Genomic DNA, 26,033 nt, shown 5'->3' with positions numbered 1-26,033 from the left:
AATTTAAATTTCAAACAAAAAACGGCAGTTCAACCGGTTTCCACCGGTTAGCCGACCGGTTAGACCAGTAAATCGGTCCGGTTTGAGTGGTAACCGGTTGATTTGAGTGGTAACCAGTCAAATTCAATTTTTTTTTCTTTTTTGGTTTAAATTCAAATGCCCGCAAAGTATACTAAATGAATGTTTGTATGACATATTTTAGTTTAAATGAACACTCTAATACCCTATTGTACTACTTTTACATTAATACAATATATAACATTGAAACCGGCCGGAACCGGAACCGGTTCGGACCGGTTGGACCGGTAACATGGTTTCTGGACCGGTTCCGGTCGGGATTAGTTTAAATGAATGTTTGGACTTTGGAGGAGCCGTGAAGGGAAGTCGGCATGGCACGGAACAAGTCGACGATTTCAACCTGCGGCGATCATCTAGCATCCGACGGTCGTCATCAAACAACGGTGTTGTCCACCGGGCCCGTGCGATGTGTCTTTGCCTCTTTGGGCTTTGATGTGAGTCGGACAGAGGATGGCAGGTGGGTCCCACACGCCGTTCCGTTCCGGTCGCTGACTGTAGCCGCGTCGAAACGTACCAAGCCTCTTCTCTTCTCGCAAGTCCCCAGGTCCAAATCCAACCTCGTCGAGCCGCCGCCGCCGCCGCCGCCCCCCAAGTCCCAGGAAACGCGGCGGAACCTCCCCTCCCACGGTCCAGGCCTCATCGTCTTCTCCCGTCGCTTCGCGTCTCCTCCTGCTTCGGTGACGCCAACCAGTTCTCGCGGCCTCGAACCGGGAGGGCGAAGGTACGGTTTTGTACCTGCGCAGCAAACGGTTACCACAGGCGATTTCTCTAAATTAAGCTGATAATAACCGGACTTTGTGCTTCTGAGACACTCACCCCGGGCAATTTGTTCCGTCTGAGTTTGTGGGTTCTAGGAATTTCTCCATATGGAACGATATGATATCCCTTTTTATGGATGGCTGTAGGCTGCAGATCGCGTATGTTATGGGTTACTAGTAGTTGCAGTGAGCTTCTGATGAAGCATCAGGTTCTCTCGTCGTATAATACTTTAACCGTCTCTCTTGTCGAATAATGCTTAGAGGACATGTTTAGAAGGGAATATCCTAATTCGTCTCGCATCCAGATTGCATGGCGATGGCAAAACTTGCTAGGTAGACTAACACATGAAAGAAAGCAATTCAACCAAGATTTTTATTGTGCTATGAGTGGTCAATCTGATTATTGGGTGGACATTAACATACAGGACATAGTTAGTTCCCTGTTCCCCTCTAGTACGCATATAGCTAAATGCTGTATTGAACAATTTGTGCATGATTTAATTTAATGAGCATTTTTAGCCTGGCTCAGAATCTTGCTTTTGTCTTACCATTGAGATACATTTTAGAGTTAAATACACCAGCGGCCCTCGAACTTGTCCTGAGGTGCCACTTAGGTCCACGAACTCGTAAAATCGAAATCTAGCACCCTGAACTTGTTAATTTGTGCCACTTTGGTCCATACCCCTTCACATGGCGCCACGTGGCATGCACATATGCAAAAAAAACCCTCCAAAATTACTATCTTCTACCTTCACCCCCTCACTCCCTTCCTCCCTTCTTCTCCCTCCCAGACCCCGGCCCCTGCTCGACGCGCCGCCCTCCCTGCCCCGGCAGCGAGCAGCCACACACCCCCCCTCCCTGCTCCCTCGCCGCCGCCGGCGCCTGGGAGCGACAGCGCCGTCCACGCTGTGCCCCATCTCTGGCCCTCTCCGCCGTGGGAGGGAGGACCGGGCGGAGCACGCGGCGGCTCCACGCCAGCGCCCTTGCCTCCCGCCCTATCTCCTCCGCCTCGGCTTGGCCCCAGCGGCGGCGAGTTACTGCAGCGGCAGGTGGCCGGCCCCTCCTCGCGAGCTCCGGTGGCCGTGGCCACATCCGGCGGTGCAGGGGCTCGCAGCTGCAAGTGCAGGGCTCGTGGCGGCGGCGGAGGAGCAGGGGACGGTGGTGCGGGTCCGTGGCTGCGCGAGCTTGGGGCCACGGCGGCGGGCGTGGATCTACGGTGGCACACAACGCCGGGCTCGGGTCCATGGTGGTGCGAGGAGCTTGAGGCCGCGGGGGCTCCGGACCGCAGCAGCGCGAGGAGCTCGGGGCCGCGGCGGAGGATGTGCGTCGACGGCGGCGGGAGCAGCTTGGGGTCGCGCGGCCGGGTGCTAGTCCGAGACGCGAGGAGCTCCAAGCCATGGCGGCGCGAGGAGCTCGGGACCGCGGTGGCTTTGGACAGCAGCAGCGCGAGGAGCTCGGGGTCGCGGCGGCGGGGCGAGTCTGCTGCAGCGCACGGCGACGGGCTCTTGTCCGCGGCGGCGTGAGGATCTTGGGGCTACGGCGGGTTCGGGTCGGCGGCGGCGGGCGCAGGACAGCAGCGGCGCGAGGATCCAGAGGCCGCAACAGCGGCGTGCCAAGGGCGACGTGCCGCGGCGCCGGCCCTGCTCGCCACCGGTCCTCCCCTGCCGCCCGGATCTGCTCGGAGCCGCGCCGCGGCGCCGCGAACGGGAGCGAGGCGGCAGCGAGGCAGGCCCAAGCCCCCGCGGGGCTCGCGGCCGCGCCCGCGTGCGGGGTGTGGAGTAGCGCAGCGAGGAGGGAGATGGTGGGACGAGCTCGGTGCGGCAGAGGGAGGAGGGAGGAGGAGGTGGAGGAGGAGGGAGGAAGGAGGGGGCGGCACGCCGCCGCCACGAGCTACGCCATGGCCGCACACGAGCTCTGCCATGCCATGGCCTCCACCGCGAGGAGGGGTGCGCCGGCACAGAGGAGGGAGCAGGGAGGAGTGTAGTGCCGCGGCGGCGCTCCTGGCGGCCTCCGGCGGCAGCGGCGGCGCTTGTGGGGGAGGAGAGAGGTGAAAGTAACGAGGAGGACGTAGATATAGAAGATGAAAAGACTCAAGGGCTTTTTTGCATATATTCATGCCCCTTGAAGGGGAAGAGGTATGGACCAAAGTGTCACAACTTAACAAGTTCAGGGTGCTAGATTTTGATTTTGCGAGTTCGTGGACCTAAGTGGCACATCAGGACAAGTTCAAGGGCCGCTGGTGTATTTAACTCTACATTTCAACATGTAATTTGCCCTTAGCTATATCGGTGCTTATGGTTTTGTTTATTCTTCTCATTCAGGTTTGAACCTACTTTAGACATATACAATAAATATGGCTGCGGTTGATACAGCTACCAAGGAGATGGTGGCATTGCATGTTGGACAAAATGAGGAAACCAAAGTAAGTAACTGCAGTTCCGCTGTTCTCCATGTCCCATGAAATGAATTACTAGTGTTGTTTCTACGCAAACATAGAGCAGGTTTGCTTTGGCATCTATTTGAGAAAGGAGGGGGGCTTTTTTTGCAGGCTTGATGTAGCCATGATAACTGTCTATTGTTGTTGCATCTGCAATATTTTCCTATTCGTTGTTCCATGTTGGAATCATGCTTTATCTTGTGTTACCATTTTAAGTAATAGACAGAATTGTTCTATATAATGGTCATTAGTCTTTTGACTAGAGGACATGGGTAGCTTTTCTGAACCTTTATTTGAAAGTGAGTAAGTGACATGCTTAGAAAATTCCAGCAATTGATAACAGCTACTATTTTTACATGGATTATCGAACCTTATATGTTGCTTGACCCTTGTTTTGCTGTATATTTGCTTTTATAGCAATTAAAGATCGCTGTTTTTTTTTGTAGGAGAATATGATTGAAGAAGGAAAAGCTGCAAACAGCAATGTTGCAGTTCCTGCAGCTCAGTCCTCACCACCAGAGGATGATGATGAAGCACAAGCTGATGGTGCATCTCAAGATGGAGCACCAGGTGGAAATTCTGCCTTGCAAGTTCTCTTTCCCAAATTTCTCATATAAAGCTGAAGATTCTTTTGTTCCATGTAGCATTTCGGGCTCAGTTAGTCTAACAGTTGTTTCTGAAATGGATATTATTCAGAAGCTGAGAAGAAGAAGAAAAACAAATCCAAGTGAGTTCTGCTGTTAAATTGAAATACCTTTTTTTTCACGTTTTTGGTATGTTTCCATTCATAAGGAAATTTCATGTCTTCTGTAGAAAGAAGGTGAAATCCAGCAATATAAGGATGAGTAAGTGCAAGTCTATCACCACTAGTGGAAGTTTTATCAATTAAAATATCCTTTGTCAGCATGTGTTGATTTTTAATCGTACGAAGGCTTTCACTCACATCTGAAATGCATTTTAGGGGCAAATAAGACCCACACCCCACCCATTATGTACAACTGCTCACAAATTTATAATCTATTTCTACTCAGTAATTTATGGAGAACAACTAGCGAGGAAAAGAGGGACCTGGAACGACTTCAAAAACCAATATACAACTCTGTACGCCGAGCAGCAGAAGTTCATAGACAGGTTAAAACTATACCCCGTCTAATATGTTTGCAGCATAATTTGAATCTTATCTGTTGTTGGTTGAAATGTTGAATTCTACAACATATTATCTGATTTTCTAGGTGCGGAAATATATGAGAAGCATTATTAAGCCTGGAATGTTAATGATTGATCTATGTGAAACATTGGAAAATATGGTCCGGAAACTTATCAAGGAAAATGGACTCCAAGCTGGCATTGCCTTTCCAACTGGATGCTCCTTGAATTAGTGTGCTATTCTTCTTCTGTGTTTGTCTTTCCATTTGTATGGTATACATCTATCTTGTTTCCAAGTCTTCATTCCATTCACAAATTGATGAAGAAAACCTGATTCTTAGGGTTGCAGCCCATTGGACCCCAAATGCTGGTGACAAAACTGTGCTGCAATATGATGATGTGATGAAGCTGGATTTTGGAACACATATAGATGGTCCGATATTTTTGTTTTCATGTTATCTTATATGTTTTTTTGTTGTGCCTACTTGTGTGGGTTTCTTGTTGCAAGTATAAATTGATGTCATCTGATTGGAAAAACTAACTTATTTGTTCCAGGGCACATTGTTGATTGTGCATTTACTGTTGCATTTAATCCGATGTATGGTCCATTGCTTCAAGCAACAAGAGATGCCACAAATACTGGGATCAAGGTAATTTCAACATGTTTCTCTGCACTCTCTGTAGGCTGTGCTTATATGTTTATAGACCGCCGTAGGGTGGTGGTGGTGGTGGTGGTGGTGGTGGTGGTGGTGTTATAGGAATGCTTGTTTTCTGTTTTTCTTAAAAGGATGCATGATTTCAAGTGATATCCTTTGCTCAAGTGCAACAAATTCATATGTTCATTGGAATACTGATTTCCATTGGACAATATAGCGTGGCTCTACCTGCTCCCATATATTGGTTTATGTCTTGGCCTTATTTGAATTTCTACTGTTAATTGTCTATGTGGTGGTCTGGATTGTTTTTGTTTTGTATCATGCACTCGTTGAACTTAAATAATGATTTGATTACCTCATTCAGGAAGCTGGAATAGATGCAAGGCTTTGTGATGTTGGTGCTGCAATCCAGGAAGTAATGGAGTCATATGAGGTTGAAATCAACGGAAAAGTTTTCCAAGGTGCTACAGCTTTAGATATTTTGCCCTGCTAAATAATGTAATGTGAAAAGGGCAATGACAATCAAAACTACTCTTTTTGCTTGTGACAATAAAAAGTATTCGGAACCTCAATGGACACAGCATTGCGCCTTATCAGATCCATGCTGGAAAATCAGTTCCGATTGTGAAAGGTGGGGAGCAGACAAAAATGGAGGAGGGAGAGTTTTATGCAATTGAAACTTTTGGATCTACCGGTATGTTACTCTTTGTTGTCAACTGATTCATAAAATATAGGAGGTACTATAATATGTCATCATTAATAGTTTGGCAAAAAAGATAAAAGTCACTTCACTTATATAGCTAGAATGACCCTGATTAGATTTACAGCATAAATTTGTTGTCCGTGCTTAGACATATTTTTAAATCCTTGAAGACTTTTACATGTCCTAAGATTCATGACATTTGCAGGAAAGGGAATTGTCAGGGAGGACTTGGAATGCAGCCATTACATGAAGAACTTTGATGTTGGGCATGTGCCTTTGAGGATGGCAAAGGCTAAGCAGCTACTTGGGACCATCAATAACAACTTTGGAACACTCTCTTTCTGCCGCCGGTACTTGGACCGCCTTGGTGAGACAAAGTACCTCATGGCTCTGAAAAGTCTATGTGAAAATCATATTGTTCAGGTATGTGATAAGCTCCATCTCCATCCCATCATCCAAACTTTGTTGTCAACATGCGATTCACCATTTCCTGCTCTGTTCACAGCCATACCCTCCATTGTGCGACGTGAAAGGGAGCTATGTCTCACAGTTGGAGCACACCATCTTACTCTGGCCAACCTGCAAAGAGGTCATTTCGAGAGGCGACGACTACTGATTGCTGCTGCAGCGGATCCTCTTTGTACCGGTTGTTTATGCAAGAGTACACCGTTTTTGCGCAACCTGTGTACCATCTGTTTATGGACTAATAGGACACATCACATTTGGAATTTTGGATGAATAATTTGGCAGTCTTGCTATATTATTTTGAGTTTGGAATATATGGAACGTGCATTTTTTCATTGAGGTGAAATTGGTTCCCTCAGTATTATGTTTGAAAACCTTTTGAAACGATGATCTCCGTTGTCCTGGATTCTTGCTGCAATTAGGATTGGATGCGAAAATGTTTGTTATGGTTCTCACAGACCTGTTACGCTGCTGTGTTCTTGGATGTGCTACTGCAACCCTTTACTGATCAATTCATCCACTATAAAATTTGAATACAAAATCGAATTCGATATGTTAATCGGTGTGTACAGCTCAAAAAGATAAATGAACTCCGTGCAATATTTTCGAGGCCACATGACTGACTCATAAGGCCCAACTGGGCCTATCCCGAATGCGGCCTTCTACCGTGGGCTCCAGAGCCCAGCTATTTGCTAGGGTTTTATCTACCAGGTGCTATATAATCTTCTCCCCTCCCTCACGCCGCCGTCTCTGCCATTTCCTTCTTCCCGTGGGATCCCAGCCGCCGCCGCGAGAAGAAGAGCTCGGCGACTCACGGTCTCACGAGAAGATGGTAACTCTCCCTCTAATTCCTCCTCCTCCCCTTCCTCTCGTCCTAGACCCGCCAGTAGCACGTCAGTTTGCCCCAACCGATGTTCTCTAGCTGTGTAATGAGTTGCTGGGAAGCATGCTGTTTGTGTTCATAGAGGCGGTGGCAATTTTTCGCACATGTTTTTGCTATGTCCTTATGGTTGATCATCGTGTAATAGATTGGTCAGATTACGGTTACGCGCTGCTAATGATGTTCCGTGACCCCCCTGTGATCGATTGGCATCTGCAGCGGCACTTGTGCTATTGTTTGTTTACCAGCTCTATGCAGTTTTCTTGTGGCTTGCTGTGAGCGGGATTTGTTCTTACATCTGCCCCTAGGTTGCATTGCTGCGAACATTGAAAGCTTATAGTTTTAGGTGCTGTATTTTGATGCCACCTTGGTTGCCATGCTAGTTCATCATTTCTGTGTGCTGTATCAACTGCTTTGCATGTTATTAGGATGGCTTGTGGCTCTTGGAATGAATGTTGTGCTTTGACAGTATTCAGCGATTGCATTTATCAGAAGAATTGGAAATGTATGATAGGGTTGACAAGTTTAAATTATAAGGCACGATTGTAATAACAACTGTAGAAGAACAACAAGTATAAACAAACATAGCATGTCTGCGGGAGTCTGTTTGGCAAGTTTAAATTGTAAATTGTAAGGAACCGTTGTAATAACAACTGTATATGAACAAGAAGTATAAACAAAACGTAGCATGACTGTGGGAGTCTGTTTGGTTGCTAGTTGCAACAAGTCTTTTGCCTCCAGTTAGTAGTGCATTTTCATCCTACAGCTTTTCTTTGTCTGATAGTTTGTGAAACAAATCTGACTGCAGCCGAAGCAGATCCATGAGATCAAGGACTTCCTTCTCACCGCGAGGAGGAAGGATGCCCGGTCTGTGAAGATCAAGAGGAGCAAGGATGTTGTCAAATTCAAGGTGCGCTGCTCCAAGTACTTGTACACCCTCTGCGTCTTCGATGCTGAGAAGGCAATCAAGTTGAAGCAATCTCTTCCCCCAGGTTTGCACAGCGTGTCTTAGTATTGTTTCTGTTATGGTATATAAAACTCAATGCTTGTCTTAGTATTTGCTGGAATTAATCATTCATGCTGCTGATGAGTGCCTTGTGTTAGGGTTGTTTCTTTTTTCCTTAGATTAATGTCATTTTCTTAGTTGTCTTTTTGATCAAGTAGCTGTCCCAAGTTTTGGTCCAAAGATAGTTGAAGATTGGTTTTAGCTTCAAGCCATTGACATGTCTTCTCGGTCAATTGGTGGCTTGTGGCTAAAACCAATTTTTGAAAACCATCAATGATGGCCAATAATAGCTATGAGATCCGAGGGACAACTGCTCTTTCTAAGCTTTTACAGTGGGTTGGGTTCAATTTTTTTTTTTGTTGTAGTTATAATTTATCAGGCTCCATTAGATGTTGGGTTCAATATCCCCATGAAGATAATATTATTGGACCATAGATGAATGCTTGATTAGTTTTAGCTTCAAGCCTTCATTGTCTCTTCCTTGGACGTTTAGGCTTGTGGTTAAAACTATTATGTTCTTAGTTCATTGATGATGGGCAATAGCTATGAGATCTGAGGGACAGGGTTATCTCAATCTCCTTTTGATTTTGCAATTCTCACTCTGAATGTGTCATTTCTCCAATTACAGTTTGGGTTTCAAATGTTCAAATGCTGTCCATTTAGTCTGCTAATTTTTTGCATTCTTCGTTTGATCCATACACCATTCTACCAGAAGTTCTGCGTTTTTTGATGGCATAATGCCAATTGATGCAGGTTTGACCGTCCAGGAGGTTTGAAGGGACACAAGACAACATCAAGATGGGAACTACCAAAGCTTCCTTATCATCAGCAGCGCATTCTCTTCTATGTACCTTTGGAACCTATGCTTTTAGACCTGTCAGTCATGGATTTGTAGATCTTGGATTTTGGGAGAAATACCATTTTACCGTATTCCAGGATGCAGCTTTTCAATTTGATTCTTTAATGAGCTACATGCTGCTTGAGAATTTGTTTGTCCTACTTCCTTTCGGTTTACCACTCAGGACTCAGCAATTTAGATGGGTGTAAAGAAGCTACGCATTGGGCAGTAGCTAGAGGAGACATGGTTGCGTCGACCTTTGGCCGGTTGCAACTCGATTCCCTTTCTGCTTATTCTGTTGTTGTCTGCGTGTAGTAGATGTAGATGTCTTCTGTTGATATGTTGTTTTAAAACGGAAGTCAAGACTGACATAGAGCTATGCTGTTACTGTGGTCGCGTCGAGCTTATCAGGGCAGCCATGGATTTGCCAGGGCCTTTTAATGCTGTGTTTGTTTTCATTTAGCTTATAATCTAAGCGTGGTTGAGAAAAGTGATTATGTCGTAGTTCAAATCTATGAAGCGAATTACTATGGATTATCATTTATTTTCACCAATAAATTAATTATAATCGGAAACAAACAGCTGCGAGCTTGAGATGCATGCAGGCCAGAATGTTTAATCAAGAAGAGGACTACAAGAACTTTCCTTTTAAAAAACAATAAAGAATTCGCCCTTTATTTAAAAAAGAAAGAATTAGCCATTTAGCCTGTATAGACTATAAAATATAATATGAGAACATGCATGATGTTTCAAAAAATAATATTTAGGTTAGGCACGTTGAATAGAGCAGCGAATTTTGTGAAACATGCGATTCTCACAAGGTAAACCAAACATGCTTACTTACGTGCATCGAAATGTCGTCAAAATCGATCGAGGAAAAAATAATATAGCTTTAATTTATCATCCGGCGCTACGGCTGTTTATCTAACACGTGGCTGACTTGCGCTTGGCGATGCTCAAGGACGCAAGAGCCGACGGCCGGAGCGTCGACGTTTGCCATCACCCCAGAGGAGATCGATGAGGTCGCCGGCGACGCTGGCCCGGTCCTTCATCCTCTTGTCGACGTCCGACACGGTGGAAGTCTCGAGGCGGCGGTCGGTGAACGCCTGCTCGCAGCGGTCGGCGGCGCCCTCCGCGTCGCCGGCCTCCTCCTCGGCCTCGCCGTACGCGCCGGCGTCGAAGTCCTCGCGCGCCGCCTCAAGCGCGTCGGTGGCGCCGCCGTAGTACCCGACGCAGTCGCCCAGCGCGCCGCCGACGTCCGTGCGGTCGCGCCGGTCGGCCTCCCCGGAGAGGAAGCCGGAGGCGGCCCTGGCGGCGACGTCCAGCGCGATGCTGGCGAGCTCGCGCACCGTGGTGGCGTTCGCGCTCCGCGGGTCCGCGCCCAGCACCGCCGCGCACTGCGGGTTGTCGAGCTCTTGCACGTGCTCGCGACGAAGTCGGTGTCGGCGAGCGCGGCGGGAGGGAGGCGGTGCCGCAAAAGCTATTTATCGCGCGCGCGATAAATGAGCATCATATCGCAGAAACGCGCGACACGGGGAGGCCGTCCCTGGCAGGTGGGCCCGCACGCCACTGTGCTTCTTCCACTGGATGTGCGCGAGGGTTATGGCCGCGGGGTTGGGGGAGGGGGTGGCCCGGGTCCGGGAGTGGTAGGTAGGGGGAGCGGCCGCCGGCGAGTTCACCGGCGGCCCGGGTGGTGGAGGGCGGCGGCGGCCTTAAGATCTGGGGTTGCTGGGTGGCGGCGGCGGTGTGGAAGGCTCCATGGCCACCGGATCTAGAAAAGGAGGTGGGGGAGGAATGGACCGGCGGTGGGCGGTGGTGTGTGGGCGGGCGGCGCGGCGGAGCGCCGCCGGCCGGGGTGGTGGGCGCCGGCGGCCGGGCCAGGTCTCGGGCGGGGGCATGTCGCCGAAGAGGTTAGGGGAGGGCGGGGATGCACCGGCGGTGGCTGGTGGGCGGACGGCGCGGCAGCAAGAGCCGCCGGCCGGGGTGGAGGACGAAGAGGCGGGGGCGGAGGACGCAGAGCGGGGTGGAGAAGATGAACATGGCTTCTACAATGGGATTCGGGGGAATCACATAAAGCGATGAATAGATCCCCCGGCGGTGGCGACGACGGAGAGAACGATGACCATGCCAGCCTTCGCCATTGATTTGATCTGCTTTGAAAATTGCCGAGACTTTAATCTTGTGTACGTGTGTATATAACGGCGGTAAAAAGGATAGTTCCTGCTGGAAGAATGGCAACTGCTCCATTGTAATCTTACAAATGGGGAATATATATTATATGAAGATTAGTGTTGCAATTCACAAAAGCATCATGAGATGATGAGAATCATATCGGTCGCCCTTGCGAGAAGAATCATGTATACCTTCTTCCCAAAGTGATTGAAAAAAAAATAGGAGTCGTCCATATGATAAAATACTATGATGGTGAATGTAGGAAATACATAGAAGTACCTAGAATAAAGTACTTGGTACTTCTAAAATGTGAGACCAACTATAAAAAAATGAGGCCGAATACTAATTTAATTTAATTATTATAAATAATTTCCATAGATCAATGGCTAGAAAAAAAGTTCAAAATAAAAGTACCTGAAAGTACACCTTGGTACTTTGAGATCATTGTAAAAGAGCTCGCAAACCAAACGTTAACCTCGAACTGCTGAATACATGGAGAGTAGTAGCAAATACATGGAAAACACTGCTTAACAGCAATATAATTTCCACGCCGAAATATAAGCAAACAAGATGCAGTAGAAACTGCAGTGTCATGGTGGCATCATGTCCGACAAAGAACCTGTAGCAGAGTAGCAGGCTAGCAGCACGCCTGTAGTTCATGTTCATCAGCACAAGCACACACAGAAGAAATAGCAGGCAACCAGTTACTCATGTTCAGTTCAGAACTTCAGAGCTTGCACAAATCGATCGAGAGCCATCAGAAGAACTTCTCTTGCAGCATTGCAGAAGCGATCGCAGTAGCATCTATCGTCACCGTAAGGCTTTGTCCTATGGGGCGCACATCAGAAATTCAGGATCGATCTGAACTTCTGAGCATGCAGAGAGATGGATCTTCTTCTGGAGTGCGTGGAAGAGCTGGGATCGGTGATCCAGGCCATGCCACACACATGCTGGCATGGAGATCGAGCAGCCATCAAGCATGGCTCAACTGATTGATGATGAAGCCATGGTGCCCATCATCTATCCCTGGCAAAATCACACGAGTGCCATGGCTGGCATGGCATCATGGGCAAGAGGCAAAGATTGGCCTCCGCACCCTGTCATGCTGTGGCACACAAGCACGACAGATAGTGCTCAGAAAGCCAGGAGCTCAGCAGGCCCCCTACACATGCACACGCATGTGGGATGTATGTAGCCCCCCTAGCAATGATCGTGATCCAATGCATATCCTGCGTATACTGCTGGACTGTTGCTAACTAAATAATCATGCAGTTTCTGGTCGAAGATCCTTGATGCCAAAATTGTGCAGAAATTTTACATGAAACCGGGTTCCAACATGATTGGTTACTTAAGGACGCAGAATTTTAGTAATACTCTCATAGTCCCAAAATTTACCCAATTCTAGTTTGGGTTTCTAGTTTTGTTCAAAGTCAAGCCATCTTCAGTCTTCAGTTTGACTAAACTTGTAGAAAAAAATAATATTTATGATATCAAATTATTATTGTTGGATCTATTAGTAAATATATTTCCATAGTGACTTGTGCTGCAGATGTTGACAATCTTCTAGATATGCAAGGTTAAACTTAAGTTTGACTCAAAAGTTAGGACAAAACTAGAAATGCGTTTCCTTTGAAATTCCTTGCGTTCAATCTTTGCATAATGGAGCAAGTTTACTGGTATCATCTGGTTATCGTCATCTCCCATTCCTTGCGATGCCTGAGGCTCATCTACCAGCTCTGTCCACGTTGGCGCCTGACATCCTGTTCAGCTGCCACATGCGCATGAAAACTAAAAAATTATGATGCGATTTGTATAAACGAAAAATGCCAAAAAACAATTCCTTTTGTTAGTGTTGAGGACAGGGCGACTGTGCGAAAGCACATGCTCACCAACTGTTTTCAGTTGCCTCGCTGCTCTGTGCTCCGTGATGATCTGTCTGGACCATATGCACCTTGGTGACAGTTTGCAGATCTGAATTGGGTTATTACTAATCTGTCACCATTTTACCGAGTTTTTACAGAAAATTATGCATGCTAGCCCTCCGAAGCTCGCTCTATCATTCCAAATTAAAGAATGTATTCAGATACAACTACTTGTACGACATCAAGAGTGGATGCTATGAAAGAGAATACATTGGTAAGAATTCCCATCTTGAAGAGGGAAAAAAAAGAAAAGAGCATTGTCAGGCATCAACATTGATAAATTGTAGATTTAACTTTTTTTTTACGATTACACAGTACAATTCAGACACTTACAACTCACGCACACTCATCCTTATGAATGCACGTACGCAAATCTGAATTCTATGAGCCTCTTCGAAGATTGAGCCGACGTTCGAGATTAACGAAGTCACCACAAACACCAACTTTTGAAGAGAAAAAAAAAAAGATTCATGATCAGCCATCAACATTGATACATCAAAGGTTTAACTTTTCTAAGCGAGTTAATGCAATAAAGTAGTAGTGGGTGGATTTGCTCTGTATAGTTCCTTGCAAATTGAGCAAAGGCATGAAGTACCCTGAGCTCCTAAAATGGAATGCGGCAGTACCAATATTCGACACTCGAGACCATTTTAAATACCCCGCCTTTGCTCTTCGAGACCTTGGGTCTACCGCCGCATGTTTTGTTTTTCCAGTTCGAGAAAAAGTAGATGCCTCTAGCTTCGTTTTCAAGTTACTTTTTCTAATAATAATAATATCATTTGAGTTCATGTCCATATGTACCTTTCACCTTTCTTGTGCTAGACCTAAACAATCATCCAAAATCAAAAGAAGAAGAAGAATATGATGAAACTGTGAATGTTTAATTTGGAGATATAGCAACATGATGAATCTTATCAACCACTAGTAGTAGTAGCTAGCTACTACCACATGCATGCATTGTGTGTGAGCCAGGTCAACTGAACCAAGATAGTACACTTCTGAGCCTAACTTCCTTATCCGTTTGGATTGCTTGCTTCATTTACCTACCATTGTTCGATGCATTGCCTGTACGTACCGACAGCTCTAGCTAATACGCGATGGTAGCCGCAGGCATGCATAATAGAAGGCAAAAAAAAAATATTCAGATTGTATACTCTGGCAGCTGGTTTACCAACCGGCCGGCAATACATTATACAGCAGTTACGAGATCCCTATCAATTATTCATCGGCAGCGACTGCATTATTATCATCCCGACGCTGACGGAATTGCCTGTACAACCAATCATATTTTGGATTCTGCAAAAAAATGGTCGGAGTTATAACCCATTTTTAACGTGCAAAAGAAAGAAATGAGATGGAAAAATTGCAGTCGGTCAGTTTGCTGTTTGTTTAAAATTTCTGAAGTCAAAACGCTGCAAAGTGTCGGCAGGTAATCCAGTTCGTGTTTCTCCGTGCAGCCGTTGACCAAACTAGGTTTGACTCTGCGTTTTGGTTAGTTGCTCCAGGCAAGCAAAGCTTCGATCGACAGGAGCTCACGTTCAGCTGCTCTGACCCATGGATCTCTTGCCACCCCAATCTCTGTTTCAACTAGGCGATCACACCTGGAAATTTTGGAGATTTTTTATCCAGAACCCCCTTACTCGAAATAAAACGTAGCTAAATTAGTACTACTAATAAGCTTATTAGATCACTCAAGAACACGCGCTCATCAAAAGATGGTCCCGGGAGTAGCAACGAGAAAATGCAGAAGACCTGCTCCAATCTCTGTGACATAGAAAAAGTTTTTTTTTCCTTTTCAGAAAAAGAAAGGTTTTGCCCCATTCTCCTCGTCACCGGAAGTCCGGAACTCCGCTTTGCCCATGGAAAGCGACGCCTCACCTCAACACACTCCGCCCGCGGTCACTGACTCCACGGGCCCCACCCCTCACTTTCCACGCAGCTTTTCCGCGGCACAGTAGCATCTGTCCTCGCAGCTCGCTGCCCCGCGTGCGCTCCTTCCTCCCTCCCACACTACTAGCCTTTTAGAGAGAGAGAGAGAGCGAGAGAGAGCAGAGCAGAGGAGAGGAGAGAGAAGCGCAAGGCGCCAGGGCACCCGTCTCGCCACCGGTCACCGCCGCCCGGAGCCAACCGGCGGAATTCCGGATGCGACAAGCAGGGCGAGGAGGCCGCTCTTTTTATAGGATCGCAGGCTGCTGAAGCGGTAGCCGCCTCGGGGCGAGTGTTCGGAGGAGGAAGAAGAGACAAGAATCCACCGTCTCCTCCCCGCAGCGAGTATTCAGACTCCAGATCAAGGAGCGCGGAGGAGGGGATCGGCCTCGCGGGATTCGGCGGCCTCCTGTTTCAGAGGTGTGTGTGTGTGTGTGTGTGTGTTTTCTCCACTTCTCAATGCTGCTCTGCTTCTTCTTCTTCTTCATCGCCTCCTCGATTCTCCTCTCTAGATTCGTCTTCTTCTAGTCTCCGCTCATTAAAGCGCATCGGAATTTATGACGTTGGTTGGGGCCGTCGGAGATTTCGGTTTCTTCCGTCTCTCTTCGATTCCTGCTGCCAAAAATCTTGCCTTCCTGAATAGTTTGGTCTCTGAAGAGACGTGGTGATTGCTTTGGTTGTTGTAATCAAGATTGTTTCTTTACTCTCCCTGATGACTGCAGAGTCTAACACGAGCTCTTGCCCAAGATTTGATTCAGTTCTCAGCTCTCTCCATGTGGCAATGCTCGTGTGCAGTTTTTTTTTCTTCTTTCGAAAAATAGAACAGCTCTAGTACAGTACAGAGCCAGCTCTCTGATTCTAGAATGTATGAGATTGGGCATCCGGTGCCGTTGGTCCTCACTGCATCCACTCGTACTCATATCTCTCTTTCCGGACTGAATTCAATGCCTTGCAACGAACGACGCCGTCCTTACTCATTGTAGCCACCGTTTGCAGTACACCTCTTTATGCTCTGCTTTACTTCACTTCCTTTCAGGTAGTAATGCTTCGTACCTACACTGTATATTGCCTCTTTTCTGGACATCGCAGCCATCCCTTTTTGCGTCGCTTGGATTTGTCTTGCCTTTTCTGGTTCACAATTGTCTCTTTTTATTTTTTTAAAAACAATTATGTTTTCAGCTATTCTCTTGTTTTGTATGAATTTTAGTTCAATTCCGAGCTATATGTCACTGGGTTGCATTTGGTGACAAGTGCAACTTTTTTTTTCTATTCATTATGGCTCAACAAAAATGGTTTGTGCAACCGACAAGTTCATTTGGATTTAGTTTGGTTAAAGCTGCAACCTTTATTTCATTATAGGTAGTTGGAGATTCACTTTTGTCACGGCTAGCCCAGGTTGTCAACCGTTAGCTCATCATTGTTTTTCCCCCCATTTTTTGGACTCCAATGCTTTATGTCCCTATATGATAGTGATCACGGTTCCTGAATCCTGCTCAACAATGCGCAGGTAAATGTGCTTTGGGAGCTACAGCAATGGCGTCACTGGTACCCGGGGTCCTTCTCAAGCTCCTCCAGCACATGAACAGCGATGTCAAGGTTGCAGGCGAGCACCGGTCATCCCTTCTTCAGGTTATCAGCATCGTTCCGGCACTTGCAGGGAGTGATCTGTTCACCAACCAGGGGTTCTACCTCAAGGTGTCTGATTCGTCGCATGCGACTTATGTTTCCCTCCCGGACGAGCAGCATGACCTCATATTGAGTGACACAATTCAGCTGGGTCAGTTCATCCATGTAGACCGTTTCGAGGCAGCCACTCCGGTGCCAATCTTGAGGGGAGTCAGGCCAGTTCCAGGCCGGCATGCTTGTGTCGGCAATCCGGAGGATCTTGTGGTGACTAGCTCCTCTAGTTTTCTTGGCATCAAGAAGGCCCAACCATCCGTCAGCAGCAATTCAAAGGACACTGGTGCTTTGTCACTGGAGAAAGAGCAGAGCAAGTTAGAGAAGATAAATGCTTCTGTCAAGAACAATGGGACAGAAAGCAAGAAACCCCAGCTCACTAAGTCAAACTCTTCGCTCTCGAAACAAGCACTCAATAGCCTTACAGCAGATAAGAAAGACATAGTTATCTCGAAGCCAAAATCTACCACCGCTAGGTCCATGCCGTCATCTCCGACCAGCGTCCATTCTCTGCCTGCATCATTTGATAAATTCTCAAATGATATGAACCAAAGAACAAAAATGAAAGGAGCAGAGAAACCATCACCATCTAGGCTATCCTTGTTAGAAAAGGCTGCTTCCGTTTTGAAGGCTACCACGGCAGGGAGAAAGTCCTCCGTACGTAATTCACTTAGTAACACCATAATGAGCATTGAATCAGGACCAAAGGCCTTGAGAAGAAGCTGGGAAGGGAATGCAGATGCAAAAGGCAAAGGCAAAGGCAATTCAGATTCAAAGTCTGCCAAAGCTGAGAAGAAGTCGGAGAACAGAAGCTCTTCGGTACGTGTTGACAATGCTTTGTCATATATATGGGTATATAAATGGGATTTATCAAATATTTTTTAAGTTTTGTGCTAGTATATAGGACACAAAACTCTCACCTGAACATATTTTTGTTTCAATTTAGGAACGTGTAGCTCATCATTGATTCTATTAATGTCCATCACCATACAGCTTCTTTGGTAAATGATCTTTGTCAATTCTTCTGTGACCAGACTCCCAGACGGAAACCAATAGTAGAAGAGAAGCCATTGCATAAGGATGACAGTAAGATTCAGACTCCACCCAGGAAGAGCTCAGCAAGTGCTCCTGCAGATGATTCTGACAAAGTTGTGAATAAGCATTCTTCTCCTATAAGGAGGACATCTGGTGTTTTAAGCAACCCAAATATCACAAATCTAGTGAAGGTTGCTGCAAATAGCAAAAAACTGACAGATGCTAACACTTCATGGACAGCGCTTCCTCCATCACTTGCTAAATTAGGAAAGGTAGGAGTGAACTCCCTTTTTGTTTGCCACCTAGTCCATTTGTTGCTGTTAACAGTTGTATACATTTTAAAAGCAATTAAAAAAAACTCGACCCGCGAGAGGCAAGCCGCCCCCCGGGCATTAATGTAAGAAGAAGGACCTCTGACGCAGGCCGAGAAAACCCCCGAACCCCTGCCCCACCCTTACACAGGGGCGCCGTAACCCGTGTGAGAGTGGGCCGGGGTGAGCCGGGACCTATTTCCATGTGCTTTGGCGTATAGGCAGGCGAGGAGATTTTTTTAACCTCAGCCCAAAATTCGCTCCCACCGGGAGTCGAACCCAGGACCTGAGGAGTGTTACCGAGGCCACCTAACCAATCCGGCTAGGCACCCTTTCCCTTTTAAAAGCAATTAAGCTCTAGCAATACATTATGTTAGCCAAAGCAGAGAGGATGATATATCGTTTTAGCCTGTGGTAGTTGAATGCTTCATATTTTACTCGTGCTTAATGAGATATTGTTGTAACAGGAGCTTTTGAAGTACAGGGATGCAGCACAAATGGCTGCTGTTGAAGCCATGCAAGAAGCTTCTGCGGCAGAGAGCCTTCTTCGCTGTTTAAGGTAATGCCATTACAGAATTTGTATGTAGTTTAAAACGTCTGAATTCTGAAACTGCATTTCAAGGCACTGTTGGCACAATTGCTTCTGAGATCATAAAATATACGTGTAAACAATGACGAATGGTTCTTGCTACTCTGATGACCCAGAAATATTCCTGACTGAGCTGCTCCCTTTTTCCTCAGTTGATTATACCTTTGTAATTTTTATTTCCAGTGACACTTCTTCTATATTTAGACATACAAGGCAGTAATAATTGCAGAAGTATTATTGGATTCATGCTTTGAGATACCACTACAGCATGCTGTTTTGTATGTTAGTAAAATAGTACAGTGAAAATATAGATGCAAGGATCCTGGCTTTTATTGGAACATGCCATGCACCTGATGTTAGTACCTCTTATAATAAATTTTGATTGCAGAAAAGTGCTAGGTATTGATATGTTTGCTCTAAATAGTTGACAATGAACAAAAAAAAACATGAATAAATTTTTGTGTGAATTTCCGCCAATTTCTTATAACCAGGGACAGAGTGTTGTTTATATCCATTGACTCATCATTTGGTTAAAATTGCTCTTGAAAAGATTTTCATTTATCCATCCAGATTTTGAACATCTCACCACAATTATGAGAAGCGTATATCCATGCTTTACATGGCTTATAATAGCCGACAGTTTGGATGGTGGTTGGTTCTCTTGACGTCTATTTCCATTCTCACATGGCTCCTAAAATATTTTTCCACAATATTCGGCTGGTATACATTCCAAGTGTCATAGCTATAGCTGTCATGCATGATTCAATGATGCTATCACCTACTCTCATCTTTGTTTCGTCTCCCTTTGACCAGGCATGGACTTGCCATCATGCCCATGCACATGTTTAGAATTCAGACTTCACATTACTCTCGTGGTCCTTTGCCCTGCCGACAGTCTTATAAACACTTCTACTGAATGTCTGAACCTTGAGTCCGCGCTATGCAGCACGGATGGCCAGCTGCTCAGCATCACTTGTCGCAATGTTTTTGCGAATCAACGAGTGTGAAATTGTCACTGCAATATCTGTCCTATTGACCATAGTGTGAAATTGTTAAGTGGAAAGCAGTATGAAACCAAAAGTTTTTACTTCACTGCTAGTTCTAGTTATGATCAGTAGTAAATGTTAATTTGTTTTGTCCTGTTGTACCATGATCAAAATCTGAAATTTAGTGCTGTACATTGATGCAAAATTCAGGCTTCTGCAATTTAACTTTGCTTACTTATATCAACAGCACTGTTGCAGTGGGAATTTGACGTCATCATCTTGTTGTTCTGAGCAGCTCGTACGCGGAGGTGAGCTCGTCGGCGGAGGAGCAGAATCCACAGCCAGCCGTGGAGCAGTTCCTTGCTCTGCATGGCGCTCTCTCCCGCGCAACCGTCGTTACTGAGTCTCTAACCAAGGCCACCGCGACGGCCTCCACCTCGACGTCACCGGACCGATCAGCAGCCAGCGACGCATCCACCGCTGACGAGGAGACCCTGGCTGTCGCCGCAGAGCGCCGCCGCCGGGCAGCTTCCTGGGTGGGCGCCGGGCTCGCCACCGACCTCTCCGCCTTCTCCCTCTATAACCTCAAACCGGCCCCCGCCAACATCATCTCCCCACTGGCCGTCGTGCTTGTCGACGAGTCAGTGAAGCCAGCGGCAGCGGCGAAGGCGTCGCCGCCCGCGAAGTCGCGGCTGTCACCGGCGAAGGGGAAGGCGAGGCCTGGTTCGGCCGCGGCGGCCGCCGCCGCCGCTGCGGCGGCGGCTGCAGTGCCTCCGCCGGAGTGGGAGCGCGGATGCGGCGGGGAGGAGCGGGGCGAGCTTGCGCGGCGGCTCGGGGAGGAGGCCCGGGGGTGGTTCCTGGCGTTCGTGGAGCGGTTCCTGGACGCGGACGTCGCGGCGGCCGCGCCGTGGGACCGCGACCGCGCGGCCCGGATGCTCCCGCAGCTGAGGCGCGTCAACGACTGGCTCAGCGAGATCGGGAAGCCCGCGGAGACGCCGCAGCAGCAGCCGCCCTCGGACGCGGACGGCGAGGCCGCGGCGCCCGCCCCGAACGGCGGCGCGGCCAGCGGCGTGCCGGAGGAGACGATAGAGCGTCTGAGGAAGAAGATCTACGAGTACCTCCTGACCAACGTGGACTCCGCCGCCGCCGTGCTGGGCGGCGGCGAGGCGGCGCCGGCGCCGGCGCCGAACGGGAAGAGGGGGTGACGCGCGTCGTGTGGTCCTAGTTCAGGCGGGCAGGGCCGCGAAGGCGGTTTTTTCTTTTTTATATTTAAAAAAATTAAAATTTCAAAAATATACGTCGGTTTTGGAAAATTTCAAAAATATACCCCGGCCCTCCTATGAGGGCGACAGATCTCAAATGTAATTTTTTTTCTTCAAATTTGCAACGAAGTCTCTGGAGAAAAAAAAGAGGGGGGCCTGTCACCCGTTGGGGGGGCGACAGGCCCCTGTCGCCCACCCCAGGGGCGACAGGCCAGTGGGCCCGCCAGGGGGGCCGGTCGCCCCTCCTGCGGGCGACAGGGGGGGCCTGTCGCCCCCCCACGGGCGACCGGGTCAGCCTCCCATATAAGGCCCCCTCATTCCCTCCTCTCATTTGACCTCAAAAAATCCAAAAAAATCCAGAAAAAAGAGAGGGGTGAGAAGAAGGGAAGCGGCGAAACTTTGCCGAAATCCGCACTTGTGATCTACCGGTAACTTTCGTATAAATTCGTTGATATTGTATAACAATTTAATTTAATTAGCAGATTAGCTGAATTAGATTTGGTGCTTTAGAATACTGGTTTAGTATTATAATTTGAGTACTATTACAGACTTTTTCAAATAAAATAATTATACATTAGAATAGAATTATGATAGTACCTTATTGATATTGCAGTATAAGACAATAGAATTATAACAGTACCAGTATTTTCACGCATCGATTTGGTATACGATATGTGCATTGCTTAAATTATGGTTTGTTATTTGGCGCACCACACTATAGCGCCAATGTCTTCGTCAGGATCAACCTACATTCCGTGGAGCAAGTGTAAAGCCACCGTACCCAAAGGAATTAATGTGCCAATGTGCTTCTGCGGTTCGTTATGCAAGTTCATGCAATCTGAGGTTTTAGGAGATGACTACGGCATGAGGTTCTTTATGTGTGAGAACTACGAATATGATCCACCTAAGCGATATGGCAAAGACCGGGCCAAGGTAGCAGGATAACATACGCTATTTTTCTATATGACCTAACATTGAATTATGATTCTAACTTGTGTTGGACAAAGTCTCCTCCGCCTCTTTGTGATTTTATGCAGTGGTTCGACACCGTGCAGTCGCAGCAGGCAAAGGACATTGTGGAACAAAAAGCAAGATGGGCTGCAGAACGTTGGCGCCGAATGAAGCACGAGGAGCAGCAAGAGGAGAAGCGCAACAAAGAGCAAGAAGAGATCCGCAAGAGGATGGAGGAGGTGGATCGTAAGGCGGCGGCCGAACGTGAAGCTGAAAGGGATAGAAAGCGAGAGAGGGCACGCCGTGCGAAGGAAGCCGGGCCCGAAGCAATTAGGAAGGGCAAATATCCTAGGTGCACTCAGTAGAGTAGTACCATGTAATCCCGGCATTTTACATTCCATAAGGCATGGTAGGTTTAGATGCAACAAGAAATTATCTTGTCGCGTGCACATGCCACTGCAATTAGTTGTTTATGTTTTAAGTTAAGAGCTTAACTCTGTGTGTTGTAGCCTTTACCATTAATTTGCAGTTGTAGCCGGGAGTCTATGAAATCTTTGAACTTTTCCTTAATATTTTCGGAGCTTTTTATGTCACTAGAATACTAAAAAACACACATTAATATAACGATAAGAATTAAGAACTAAGAAATACATCAGGGTCTGCTGCTAAAAAGCTCAGCACGGCGATCACAGGTTTCCCAAATGTCGCATTGTTTGCCTAGACATACGGGACAAAAGACGACAACCTAATAGCAGTGCTCTTCCAACATTTCAAAAAGATGTGACAACATGGCAACCACACCAGCTCACCTTCAAAGCATTCTCTCTGGCGAGGACGACAGACCTGTCATTCTACAGCGAAGGTCTGTGGCGTGTAGTGGGGAAGGCGGCATCTAGGCGCGATCGACCGAGCGGCAGTAATGCAGTGCTGTGAGTCTGCATGCACAGAGATGCATCGAGTAGTGAAATTATGACGATTAGACCGGTGCCCTGCAGTGTTCCGGGCGATGGGATATGTCGGGGCAGTGCAATAATCACGAGTGAGCGCTGTAGAGCGTGCAAGTGCTGAAGTCATGAGCAGTGCGACGTCGTGTCCGTGTTTAAAGTGGTACGAGTGAGCGGTGTTGAGCGTGCGAGGGTACAAATCAAGAGCAACGAGAGGTCGTGTCCGTGTTTAAAGTGGTACGAGTGAGCGCTGTGGAGCGTGCGAATACTATAGGCTTTTCATGTTCATTTACACTCCACACTCCGGTTATCAGACCTTTGTGCGACTATAAATACTCACCAGTTTGTGAACTCCCAGCACCACTCAAACACCAAAGCTTATTGTATACCCAATGTCTGGAGGTGGGTCTAGCGGGAAGAATTACTATGGTTTTGGGAAAGGAAAAGGGGAAGAAAGGGAGACCCCATAATATGGGAGGGGCCTCTTGGACCTGATTCCTTTTCGGAACCAGTGTTTGAGTTTCCGCCACAGCACAAGAGTGAATTTACCAATGAAACTCCTCTTCGACAATACGATAACCGTAGAGAACCGTGGCCAAAATGCAGACATGGTGAGGACTGCTTAGTGCAGATGTGCACCGACGGGATGGATGGCGGTCGGCGTTTCTTTAAATGTCCACACGCATGGGTAATACTTGGTTGTTTCATTTCTTTATCTTCAAGGAGGCACCTTACCTGGAATTTGTTTTGCAGTCTTCCGATGCTCCAGAAAACTGTGGTTTTACTAGGTGGGTAGATCCTGCACCAATTGATTCTGTTCAGGAGTTCATCGAGTACCTCCAGATAAAGATCTTTGATCTGGAATGTAAGGTGAACCATTATGAGGAAGTGAGCGAGGCTAACAAAGACGACGAAGTTGATGATACCAGCAATGCAGCCGGTTCACAGGATGAACCATGCACTATTCCTTACTGCAACTGCCCTTGTCACAAGAAGAAGGGCCATGCGCCTCCGGCACCACCGCCTGCACCACCTGCAATGGGTGGATACTGCGGAGAAGGCTCAACACAGTTTGCTACGTGGGGGTACGGCTACTAGGACTACCCTAGTGCTAGTGACATGCTGCATCATTGTGTTTATTCTGTTTTTTTTAAATTACCTAAGGCATGTTAGGTTAGTCCGGAATCTGTTTACCGTAGTTTGCAACGGGTTCTGACATGCCACTGCATGTGTGATGTGTGTTTCATTATCGTTGTATTATGATGTAAAATTTGGTGGTTCACATTATTACTTCTCGTCACCCCTTTCTTTTTTTCTGAATTTTTAGTCTCAAATGACAAAGGGAATGACGGCGAATGGTGGCCAGGGTTTAAGCAATAACGGAAACAGCAGCAATTAGTGGATTCATGTTGAGTTCCTCGTGTCAAAAAAAAAGAAATGGTTAAGGATAAAATCAACCAAGAAATTATTACTTCGAACTTCTAAGCTCTATTGGTAGAAGTAACTAATAAGTACAAATAAATGATAATCGAAATCGTCCGAATTGCTTCGAGATCTCGTTTTTAGTTTCTAATCATTATAGGTTTGTGAAATCTGCATCTACCAGACATCCGCGCTGACAAAAAAGTTTATAGTTCGAAATCACATGAAAAGTAGTTTCTCTAGTGTCATCCTTTAGAGGCCGCATCGCCCACCAAAATTGACATCCGACACCTTCCGTAAATTTCATGATAATTCGAACTCGATTTCCAAATCCTTCTGCAAATATATCACAATAAATCTTCGGACGCTGGAGGAATTTTATGAAATTCAATAGGCTTTGTTGGCCACACAGGACCCTGTCGCCCCCCAACGGGCGATAGGCCCCCCTCTTTTTTTTTCTCCAGGGACTTCGTTGCAAATTTGAAGAAAAAAAAATACATTTGAGTCCTGTCGCCCCCCCATAGGGCGACCGGGGTATATTTTTGAAATTTTCCAAAACCGACATATATTTTTGAAATTTTAATTTTTTTTAAATATAAAAAAGAAAAAACCGCGCCGCGAAGGCTCAGTTGGGCCGCTAACTTGGATGGGCCAAAACATGGGCCGGTCTGGATTCAAATGTACAAAATGGGCTGGATTGAGATTGTAGTGGTGTTCTTTTGGTGTTTTCGTCCTTGGGTTGGAAAGGTTACAGAAAACTTAGAAACGAAAATTGGGTGGTGGCAGAGTATCTCTCAGAGTCTTTTACTCTCTGAATCTTGGAGAGTCATCTATATAAACATTGCTTTCTTTACACTTTTACTCTTCGATAGTTTTTCTATATCTTGTCTACACTATAGAGAACATTTTTTATATCTATCTTTAGATAGCGAGAGATCCGAAATAGATGATGGCTATATTTGGATAACCATTTAGAGAAGTTTTTGGAGAGTATTTTCCGTCAAAATATCTTATTTCTAACAATTGGAATTGATAGAGAGTCTCTTAAGGTTGCTCTATGATGATATGCGGACATAGAAAAATATCTTTCCCGCATCTAAAAAAAAGTACTACCTTCATTTTTATTTGACTGACAACCTTGACTTTTAAGTTTAGCTTTGACCACTAATTTTTAACAAATACAATTGCAAGTAGTTTTGAGCTTGTGACATTATGGAAGTACTTTTGATGAGATATCTAATATAGTTATTTTTATTTTAATGTACTACACAATTTTTAAATTATAGTTGGTCAAATAAGCGTGTAAAAATCAAAATTATCAGTTATATGGAAAACGGAGGGAGTAGAGATATTCGTTGCATTTTTGACAAAAAAAATTCTGAAAATATCATGGTAGCTTGTTTCTATGTCCTGAAAAAATCCATTGCATTGTCCATGCACGGCCCTGGCTTGAATTCCCCTCCTCCCCGCATCCATCTGCCATGATCGCAGGATATATGCAACTATGCAAGCCGAAGACCGGATCGAAGGAGGATGATCCGATCCCAATCCCTTATTCCCTTTGGGTTGAGCAGACCGCCCGGAAGCAAAGCAGACGAAGCGACCATGTCGCCGTCCCGTCCGACACGGCCAACACCGCCGTCTCCGCCGCGTACTCGCCCCGCATATACCGGCATATCTCCTGCGGCGCCTCCCCGGCGTCGCGTCCAAGCGAAGCCCGGCCGAGCGCCGCCGCCGGATACCGAGACGATGCCCGTGATATGCTCCGGCACACGCCTTCTTCTGCCTGGAACCTTTCCATTGGCAGCTCAACGGGTCGTACGTTGTTTCCATGATTAAGTACTTTGTTCTTTGTTCTGTTCTTTTTTC

The 26,033-nt window shown here is 46.6% G+C and overlaps 3 protein-coding genes, 1 long non-coding RNA gene and 1 pseudogene across 7 annotated transcripts; 3 read left to right on the top strand and 2 right to left on the bottom strand.

Annotated features, from left to right (window-relative positions):
• Positions 1-587: 587 nt before the first annotated feature.
• On the top strand, positions 588-6,600 carry LOC120678854 (methionine aminopeptidase 2B). Of its 2 annotated transcripts, none has more exons than XM_039960261.1 (13): positions 588-799; positions 3,158-3,258; positions 3,720-3,843; positions 3,918-4,000; positions 4,087-4,118; positions 4,305-4,404; positions 4,506-4,651; positions 4,769-4,852; positions 4,975-5,069; positions 5,440-5,536; positions 5,626-5,769; positions 5,984-6,201; positions 6,284-6,600. In XM_039960261.1, the coding sequence occupies exons 8-13, from the start codon at positions 4,822-4,824 to the stop codon at positions 6,392-6,394; spliced, it is 696 nt and encodes a 231-aa protein (XP_039816195.1). In that variant the 5' UTR covers positions 588-799; positions 3,158-3,258; positions 3,720-3,843; positions 3,918-4,000; positions 4,087-4,118; positions 4,305-4,404; positions 4,506-4,651; positions 4,769-4,821; the 3' UTR covers positions 6,395-6,600. The 2 variants fall into 2 exon arrangements, with proteins under 2 accessions (XP_039816195.1, XP_039816194.1); XM_039960260.1 differs by having other exon boundaries at positions 589-799; positions 4,761-4,852.
• A 280-nt stretch (positions 6,601-6,880) lies between these two features.
• LOC120678855 (60S ribosomal protein L38-like) lies at positions 6,881-9,128 on the top strand. The gene is made up of 3 exons (XM_039960262.1): positions 6,881-7,075; positions 7,932-8,115; positions 8,883-9,128. The coding sequence occupies exons 1-3, from the start codon at positions 6,896-6,898 to the stop codon at positions 8,903-8,905; spliced, it is 387 nt and encodes a 128-aa protein (XP_039816196.1). The 5' UTR covers positions 6,881-6,895; the 3' UTR covers positions 8,906-9,128.
• A 795-nt stretch (positions 9,129-9,923) lies between these two features.
• Positions 9,924-11,007, bottom strand: LOC120678301 (annotated as a pseudogene).
• A 4,071-nt stretch (positions 11,008-15,078) lies between these two features.
• On the top strand, positions 15,079-25,017 carry LOC120678817 (nucleolar and coiled-body phosphoprotein 1-like). Its single transcript, XM_039960204.1, has 6 exons — positions 15,079-15,407; positions 16,495-17,483; positions 17,699-17,971; positions 18,478-18,569; positions 19,881-20,833; positions 24,788-25,017. The coding sequence occupies exons 2-5, from the start codon at positions 16,521-16,523 to the stop codon at positions 20,788-20,790; spliced, it is 2,238 nt and encodes a 745-aa protein (XP_039816138.1). The 5' UTR covers positions 15,079-15,407; positions 16,495-16,520; the 3' UTR covers positions 20,791-20,833; positions 24,788-25,017.
• On the bottom strand, positions 16,820-19,965 carry LOC120678818. Of its 3 annotated transcripts, XR_005676820.1 has the most exons (4): positions 19,821-19,965; positions 17,585-19,628; positions 17,090-17,386; positions 16,820-16,961 (listed from the first exon to the last, which is right to left on the bottom strand). It is a non-coding gene; the product is annotated as an uncharacterized LOC120678818 (long non-coding RNA). The 3 variants fall into 3 exon arrangements; XR_005676819.1 differs by lacking the exon at positions 16,820-16,961 and having other exon boundaries at positions 16,972-17,386; XR_005676821.1 differs by lacking the exon at positions 16,820-16,961 and having other exon boundaries at positions 16,972-17,386; positions 17,585-19,623; positions 19,821-19,959.
• Positions 25,018-26,033: the final 1,016 nt, after the last annotated feature.

This window comes from Panicum virgatum, chromosome 6N (assembly GCF_016808335.1).
Source record: "Panicum virgatum strain AP13 chromosome 6N, P.virgatum_v5, whole genome shotgun sequence".
NCBI lineage: Eukaryota > Viridiplantae > Streptophyta > Magnoliopsida > Poales > Poaceae > Panicum > Panicum virgatum.
This window is presented reverse-complemented; position numbering and strand designations above follow the sequence as displayed.

What these genes read in the sequence shown, in the direction of transcription:
- LOC120678854 (XM_039960261.1), top strand. Translation starts at nt 4,822, where the DNA reads ATGAAGCTGGATTTTGGAACACATATAGATG. An exon ending in CCACAAATACTGGGATCAAG is followed by an intron (nt 5,070 to 5,439) that starts GTAATTTCAACA and finishes TACCTCATTCAG; the next exon opens with GAAGCTGGAATAGATGCAAG. An exon ending in TGAAACTTTTGGATCTACCG is followed by an intron (nt 5,770 to 5,983) that starts GTATGTTACTCT and finishes TGACATTTGCAG; the next exon opens with GAAAGGGAATTGTCAGGGAG.
- LOC120678855 (XM_039960262.1), top strand. Translation starts at nt 6,896, where the DNA reads ATGCGGCCTTCTACCGTGGGCTCCAGAGCCCAGCTATTTGCTAGGGTT. An exon ending in CACGGTCTCACGAGAAGATG is followed by an intron (nt 7,076 to 7,931) that starts GTAACTCTCCCT and finishes ATCTGACTGCAG; the next exon opens with CCGAAGCAGATCCATGAGAT. An exon ending in GAAGCAATCTCTTCCCCCAG is followed by an intron (nt 8,116 to 8,882) that starts GTTTGCACAGCG and finishes CAATTGATGCAG; the next exon opens with GTTTGACCGTCCAGGAGGTT.
- LOC120678817 (XM_039960204.1), top strand. Translation starts at nt 16,521, where the DNA reads ATGGCGTCACTGGTACCCGGGGTCCTTCTCAAGCTCCTCCAGCACATG. An exon ending in CGGAGAACAGAAGCTCTTCG is followed by an intron (nt 17,484 to 17,698) that starts GTACGTGTTGAC and finishes TTCTGTGACCAG; the next exon opens with ACTCCCAGACGGAAACCAAT. An exon ending in AGCCTTCTTCGCTGTTTAAG is followed by an intron (nt 18,570 to 19,880) that starts GTAATGCCATTA and finishes TGTTCTGAGCAG; the next exon opens with CTCGTACGCGGAGGTGAGCT.